The sequence below is a fragment of the Malaya genurostris genome, chromosome 3, assembly GCF_030247185.1.
Source record: "Malaya genurostris strain Urasoe2022 chromosome 3, Malgen_1.1, whole genome shotgun sequence".
Taxonomy (NCBI): domain Eukaryota; kingdom Metazoa; phylum Arthropoda; class Insecta; order Diptera; family Culicidae; genus Malaya; species Malaya genurostris.
In genome coordinates this window covers 18,951,713-18,959,904 of record NC_080572.1, presented here as the reverse complement: position 1 = coordinate 18,959,904, position 8,192 = coordinate 18,951,713, and the positions used below count along the sequence as shown (strand labels likewise).

Here is an 8,192-nt window from a genome sequence, read left to right as displayed (position 1 = left end):
CACATTTGATGCCACATCGGCGAAACAAAAAACGTAAAAAATTTTTAACTGGCCTCGAAACTATTCCAATCATTAGCCATTATCAGTAGACAACCAATCAAACCAAATTCTTGTTATCCTGGTTCCCCATTACCGATTTCGGAAGCACCGGAAACAGTCGTCATATATTCCAAAACTGATCTCACTCACGATGGCTTGATCGATTTTCACAAACTTAGAATCAAATGAAAGGTCTTGTGGTCCCATTTTGAATTCCTGAATTTCATCCGGATACGACTTCCAGTTCAGGAATTATATCGTGCAGATTGCTCAAATATGTATACCGTCATTAAAAGCGGCGAAGCAAAATATGTAAAATAATTTCAAAACTTGCCTCAAAACTATTCCAATCGGTAGTCATTGTCAGTAGACGGCCGAACAAATGAATGTCAGCTTTCCTGGTTCCCGGTTTTCGATTAACGACCTGAGATTGTAACCATAGACTCAAAAATGGATCCCATTCCCTTTTTACGAACCGGCTTCGATCAGGAAAAATTATAGTAATGAGAATTGGATATTTCAAGTTGTTAAGCACATAAATGTAATTATTTTGGAATCAGGTCTGTATCCAGAATGCATCAGCACTAATTACTTCATCAGAGCTTTGTGAATCTTTGGTGCAGAACTAACCACAACATTATACCGCATGTAAACCACAGCAACAGCTTTCAGCCGATAGTGAAGCATCCTTCCGCGCGATATATCAGTAGCTTGGTAAATAGGAAAATCCGCATCCAACCAACCAAGCATGCCACGCGTATGTATGCAGCGTTGTACTGTGGTGTAAGAGCATTCCCGGGCCCATTAGCAGACCTCTAATCAAGATACGAGACTTCTTTGGCAATCATGTTTGCCTCCAGTTTCAACCTCTTATGCCTCTTTACTTACCACACAAAACATCTTTATTCTGTCTTCATCCAAATCTATTCAGAAGGGTAGGCGTCATTTTGTCGGTGGAGGAAACTCGAAGTCAAACCGCACATCATAAATGCTTCACATTGCAAAGTGTATGACCTGGCCTAACCAACCGTGCATCCGCGACTGAATCGCTCTCTCTCCTATCTTTCTCTCTCTCTCTCTAATAATAGATAGTGATGTAAATAATGGAATAAAACATTACATTTAATTAAATTTTGATATCATTTGGCGTACGACAATTGGTGTTCCCGGTAACACTGGTAAAATAGTGCTTCAAATGATATATGCACGAAATTATGAAGACAAAATAATTCAATGGAAAGTCTAGAAACCGCTTTTTCATTGCATACAGAAATGCTTGAAACTTGTCCCTGGGAATGATGAAGCCGAGTTTCATTTAGATAATCAATGATGGCATCGATTGGTGTTTTTTGTGTCTAATCCTCATGAAGGTTACAAATAATAGCTTTATTATGAACACATAATCAACGTGAATAATTTCAGGTTTTATAGTCTAGGATGGTGTTTCGGGGGATAGGGTACAGAAATCGTATGTTCGGTCTTTTTGACTCCTACTGTACAGCAATTCCAGAAAATAGCAACAACAGAGGTGACAAAGTTGCACTGAAAACACAGCGCGTATTGGTTCCTGTGTTGTTATCCGTATCTTGTGCTTCGCCATACTGCTTCCACCTGTCGATCACCTTACGTTCGTTCGTGAGAAGATTACCACTGGTATCTCTGCACATTTCGGCCTGTGACGTGTAGCCTCTATATGAGCAGTTCACCTTCTCATAGAACTTAAGTGTGTCATTTGCGCGATACAGCTGTTCCATCGCTTCACGATCTTGGTCTTCTTGGTGGCGCCTTTTCCTCCGGAAAACCGAGTTCTGTCTATTCCGCGCCTGTCTGTATCGTTCCTCGCTCGCTCTCGTGTGGTGTTGCACTATATTATATGATGTTGTATTTTATAACAAAATAATATGTTGCATTATATAATATTATATTATATTATATTATATTATATTATATTATATTATATTATATTATATTATATTATATTATATTATATTATATTATATTATATTATATTATATTATATTATATTATATTATATTATATTATATTATATTATATTATATTATATTATATTATGCTACATTATATATATTATATCGACCACGAGGAGGGGTTGTGAATGCATCAGGGTAAATGACTGAATGAAGGAGTGAAATGCCAACCAGATTCACATGAGGAAAGCTTTGTATTATTCCTTTTGTGGAATTTGACCTTTCTGTTGCAACAGATTGCGATGTAATCGGTTCCAATATCTTCGCTTCGCTTTGTATAGTATCATGTCATGTGATATGCGATTTTACTTGATATCCGATGATATCACGCGCCATACAAGTTGAAGCACGTATATCACTATTTCATCTATTTCTCATTGTTAGCAAAGATACAAAAAAAAATATTATTTTCAAAATGTATATCATAATCCCTTTATGACGATTGTTTTGTTCTTAAACCGATCGCCAAGCCTCTTCAAAAACTTGCACCGTGTGGTACAAATCACACGAACCACTCTAGATAAGAAAAAATAATTAGCAGCAGCAGCTTTATCTGTGGCGCATACAAACACACAATTGGCACAAATGATCTTTACAGACAATTTCTGCATCGGTATCCTGGGTAATGTTTTAGGTGTTTGTTGAGTCTATGTGAAAAAACCCTTCTTAATCCACCTAGTGGTGTGATAATGCCTTTCTCTTCTTTCATAACAGTCTCATGAAAATATGTTTCATACTTTTATTAAATAAATTTGGATACTAATTTTGACACCAATTGATTCAGATTGATTCGAGTAGTTCACAAAAACATGCTTCAGTGTTTATGTAACACAGTCAGCATCATTATTCCAAACTAGTACTTGACATTTGCGTTGCCTATTTGTATGAGAACAGTGATGCTAATCTAAAGAAAGCCTACTTAGTCCACTTAATGAAATTTTCATATATCTTGAAAAATCACCATAGGGGGGAGTACATGAAATTTTCGAAATCGAAAAAAAATTTTTGATGCCAAAAGGCTTAGAATTGCATGAAATGTCGAGATTTAGTGTCATCTCGAAAAAAAATTTTTTTGAAAAAGTCGACTTTTTGGGAAAAAATATGAAAAGTCCAGAAAGTTGATTTTTCATAAAAAAATTTTTTTTGAGATGACACTAAATTTCGATGTTTCATGCAGTTTTAAGAGTTTCGACATCGAAAAAAATTTTCGATTTTGGTGCTTTTTCAAGATTGAAAATATCAAACCTTTACCACCGGGCAGCACCCCTTACGCATGTCCGATTTAGGTCAAATTTTGCATGAAGGCTTTTTTCGAGGTGCTTAAACTTTTGAGCACTAGAGATTAACGAAAATAGAGGAGATCCCAAAATTTTGGCACCCTTATATATAAGAGCGATAAAAATCAACGTGTTTTGTCGGTTACGTCACTTATGCAATCATATCTCCGGAACCAAAAGTCACAGCCATTTGGTCTTCGAACTTGATCAATGGCTCGATAGTAGCTTTAAACGAGCCCAAGTTTGTTAAAATCGGTTCAGCCATCTCTGAGAAAATTGAGCGCGTTCAAATACAACGCTTTTTGTCGGTTACGTCACTTATACAATCATATCTCCGGAACCAAAAGTCACAGCCATTTGATCTTCGAACTTGATAAATGGTCCGACAGTAGCTTTCAAACGAGCCCAAGTTTGTCAAAATCGGTTCAGAGAAAATTGAGCGCGTTCAAATACAACGCTTTTTGTCGGTTACGTCACATATACAATCATATCTCTGGAACCAAAAGTCACAGCCATTTGATCTTAGAAATTGATCAATGGTCCGACAGTAGCTTTCAAACGAGCCTAAGTTTGTCAAAATCGGTTCAGCCATCTCTGAGAAAATTGAGCGCGTTCGAATACAACGCTTTTTGTCGGTTACGTCACTTATGCAATCATATCTCCTGAACAAAAAGTCACAGCCACTTGGTCTTCGAACTTGATCAGTGGCCCGACAGTAGCTTTCAAACGAGCCCAAGTTTGTTAAAATCGGTTCAGCCATCTCTGAGAAAATTGAGCGCGTTCGAATACAACGCTTTTTGTCGGTTACGCCACTTATGCAATCATATCTCCTGAACAAAAAGTCACAGCCATGTGATCTTCGAGCTTGATCAATGGCCCGATAATAGATTTCAAACGAGCCCAAGTTTGTTAAAATCGGTTCAGCCATGTCTGAGAAAATTGAGCGCGTTCAAATACAACGCTTTTTGTCTGTTACGTCACTTATACAATCATATCTCCGGAACCAAAAGTCACAGCCATTTGGTCTTCGAACTTGATCAATGGCTCGATAGTAGCTGTCAAACGAGCCCAAGTTTGTTAAAATCGGTTCAGTCATCTCTGAGAAAATTGAGCGCGTTCAAATACAACGCTTTTTGTCGGTTACGTCACTTATACAATCATATCTCCGGAACTAAAAGTCTTAGCCATTTGATCTTCGAACTTGATCAATGGACCGACAGTAGCTTTCAAACGAGCCCAAGTTTGTTAAAATCGGTTCAGCCATCTCTGAGAAAATTGAGCGCGTTCAAATACAACGCTTTTTGTTGGTTACGTCACTTATACAATCATATCTCCGGAACCAAAAGTCACAACCATTTGATCTTCGAACTCGATCAATGGGCCGACAGTAGCTTTCAAACGAGCCTAAGTTTGTTAAAATCGGTTCAGCCATCTCTGAGAAAATTGAGCGCGTTCAAATACAACGCTTTTTGTCGGTTACGTCAGTTATACAATTATATCTCCGGAACCAAAAGTCTCAGCCATTTGATCTTCGAACTTGATCAATGGCCCGACAGTAGTTTTCAAACGAGCCCAAGTTTGTTAAAATCGGTTGAGCCATCTCTGAGAAAATTGAGCGCGTTCAAATATCTTCGAAAAGTGCACACACATACACACACACATACATACACACACACACATACACACACAGACATTTTCCGATCTCGTCGAACTGAGTCGAATGGTATATAACACTATGGGTCTCCGAGGCTCCGTTCGGAAATCGGGTTTTCCAGCAATTCTAATACCTTTCTATAGAGAAAGGCAAAACGATTCCGGCTATCCTGGTTCCCGGTACCACCGAAAATAGTGGTCATATATACCAAAATGGAGCTCACTCACTTTGCTCAGAGATAGTTTGACCGATTTCCACAAACTTATATTCAAATGAAAGGTCTTATGGTCCTACCAAAAATTACTGCATATTTTCGGATACAACAAGCATTTAAATCGTCATTTAGAGTGCGATGGCAAAATTGAATAATATCTTCAAAATTTGAATAAAAACTAGTAGAGTTTGTACGTCATGTTAGTTGGAGGCCGTACGAACCGACTTCGACTATACCGGTTCTCGGGTTCCGATGCCGGAAGAGCATATAATAGTGAACCCACTTCGTTTTCTTAAGGATGACCTACACGAGCAAAGCACTGTTTTATTATGTATGTTATACTAGTTAATGCACAAGCAATCCCTTGGTTTCTGGATTAAAACAGATTTTGGTGGATTAAAACAGGTTGGGGAAATAACCGACTTTCGAATTGCCGATCACATTTCTAGCAGTAATTTATTTTGCAACTTTAATTTTGAAGACTGAGAGTGAGTTTCCGAATGAAAAATCCGACATGACTTTTTATGCCCAATCACATGAACTGTATTAATTCTCCTAGTAGTGTAATGTTTCCTTTCTCATCAACTATAACAACAATGTAATAAAACAAAATAAGTTTCTTTTCATATCTCATGTATTAATTCCGTTGCTTCCAGATGCTAAAATCGGAAAACAATAAGACTAAAGAGTGTTGATTTTGAAAATTATCTTGTTTTTGGAAACTTTCGCCCTGTACTTCTAAAACCAGAAGTAAAAATAACCCAAATAATCCTTTAAAAGAAAGGCAAAATAATGGATTTTCCAATTTGTATCACTATTATAAGCTAGAAGATTTCCTATGCAAAGTTACATGAAAAATGGTTGAAAACAGGTTCAATTATAATTACTTTCTTCTTTTCTCTTCAAATTGGTAAAATTTTACATCGAATATTAATCTAGTGTCTATAGCATGCACTGGTTTCAACAAAACTAGTACCACTTACAGTATTTACTCTGAATCATCACGACCAGAAATGAACATCCGGCCAAAAAGATAATCTTTAAGGCAACCGACATGTCGTTATTGCACCCATAAAAAAGACAACGATATAAAATTACCCTGAGCTCAAGCAATGTTCCTCAGTATAGATTTGATAGCTATTTCGTGAATAAGTAAAAGGAATGAAAATGAAAACAACGCTAATTAAAGCTACGGTTTTGTGCAGTTTGGCAGTTTTCGTTACTGGCGAAATCATTGTTGCTTCCGACGCGAGATTGGCGTTGAAAAAAAGGTCGATAGATCTAGAAGTGGTACGCTGGTGCGATATCTTTTATCAAGAAGATTTTCCTCCAAATACAGCCTGTGAAGGAAAAGAAGATAACATATGGGACTACTTCCCTACCTGCTGTAATGGTGCGTACAATTGTCGATCAGGAACTATTTGGGATGTGTATTTGTGTGCCCCACAATTTATTTATGATGTTATAATGAAGACCTGTATCAAGTTTGAGGGAAATATTTGTCCGTATTACGAAACTGGTGGTAATTCTACTATTCTAACTACAACGACAAGTGTGCCAACCCGCACAAATTCACCCACGACGATAATGGATGATTTTGAAAGCACTTCGCCTGAAACGACCGAGTCTATAAAAAAAACAACGACAAACTCGCCAGAAACAACGACAATCACTCAAATCAACTGTAACAACGTGGTCAATGGAAAGATGGCACACCCTACCGATTGTACCAAATACATCGTCTGCAATAACGAAAAACCTACTATTCATGATTGTTTAAAAGAATACATCTACTATGTACCATTTTCTGTTTGTTTGCCCGGCAATACTATATCATGTAAACTACATTCAGTATCCGAAAAGTAAAGATTAAAGGGATGAAAAAAAACACATTTTTTTAATACCTCAAATATAATTACTGGCTTATATACAAGATATTACGTCGTCCAGTTTTATGAGATCCCGAAAAAATACAGTTCTTTCGAAATACAGATTACGAATAAAACTCTTCAGTGATATTTACTCTGCTCCATTACTTTATAAAATCTTCAATACTGACATGATGAGTGTTAGAAAAACAAGTCTAGTAGCTATCTGCATTGGTACATTCAAGTCACTGCGTCCAAATTCAACTGTTTCAATCATCAGGGAAAAGTGTCCTAGGTTAAATGCTCTGAGCGAGAATTGAAATTCTACATCGCCTAAGATCAATTGTAAATCATTCTGTTTCAAAAATGATCTTAGTATAAATGTATAATATATATGAGAAAAAATCGGTAAAAATGGATTTTGCAAATGTGTCCATTTTTTTAATTTTGTGAAATAAAGTTAGATAAATGTATATAAGAATCATTAAAATTGAATAACACGCCAGTGGCAGACAACCTATGTAGAAATTTCTATCTTCTACTATTTCAGTTCTGATCCTTCCAGTATTCAAAATTATTCTTTATATCTATATTGAATTTGCATTCTTCAAGAGATTACGAAAATGCTCCGCATTGTAAAACAATAAACACGTTATCACTAACGAAAATTTATTGTTCATAGTTAGTCAACTGTCTTCCTGCGTAGCAATGAGTAAACAAAGCAAATAATTGTCAGTTCAATACCATTCGTTTTGCACGAATGAAGAGAACACTTCAACTCTGGACTGATTCTTACGGACGGATTATTTTTGAATACACTAAAAAAAGCTGATGGCATATTACCTATTTTGCGTAATCCTTAGTTCCTCGAAAATGTAAAAGTTTCGACAGCGATTACTTTTAGGATAATAGACGCTATGATTTCTTGAGCTGTAAAATCATATTTTAGTGCATAAGTTAATATCTAATCTAAGGAGATACTAATCAAATTATTGACAAACGTTGGTTTCAATAACCTTTACAAAATAAATAAAGGAATGCTTTTACCTTTAATTTTGTTGTTTTTTCAGATTCTTTAAAAAGCATTCAACTAATACTTTATTGAATATTTTTTGTGTGCCCAGTTAATTTCCTACAACTTCTTCTTAGACA

General features: G+C 36.2%; 1 protein-coding gene across 1 annotated transcript; it reads left to right on the top strand.

Moving 5' to 3' along the window:
- Window positions 1-6,305: 6,305 nt before the first annotated feature.
- LOC131436396 (uncharacterized) lies at window positions 6,306-8,045 on the top strand. The gene has a single exon (XM_058605099.1). It carries the CDS (start codon window positions 6,334-6,336, stop codon window positions 7,036-7,038), a length of 705 nt encoding a protein of 234 aa, XP_058461082.1. The 5' UTR covers window positions 6,306-6,333; the 3' UTR covers window positions 7,039-8,045.
- Window positions 8,046-8,192: the final 147 nt, after the last annotated feature.

Bases quoted from the DNA above. Each gene is read 5' to 3' on its own strand.
- LOC131436396 (XM_058605099.1), top strand. From the start codon at position 6,334: ATGAAAATGAAAACAACGCTAATTAAAGCTACGGTTTTGTGCAGTTTG.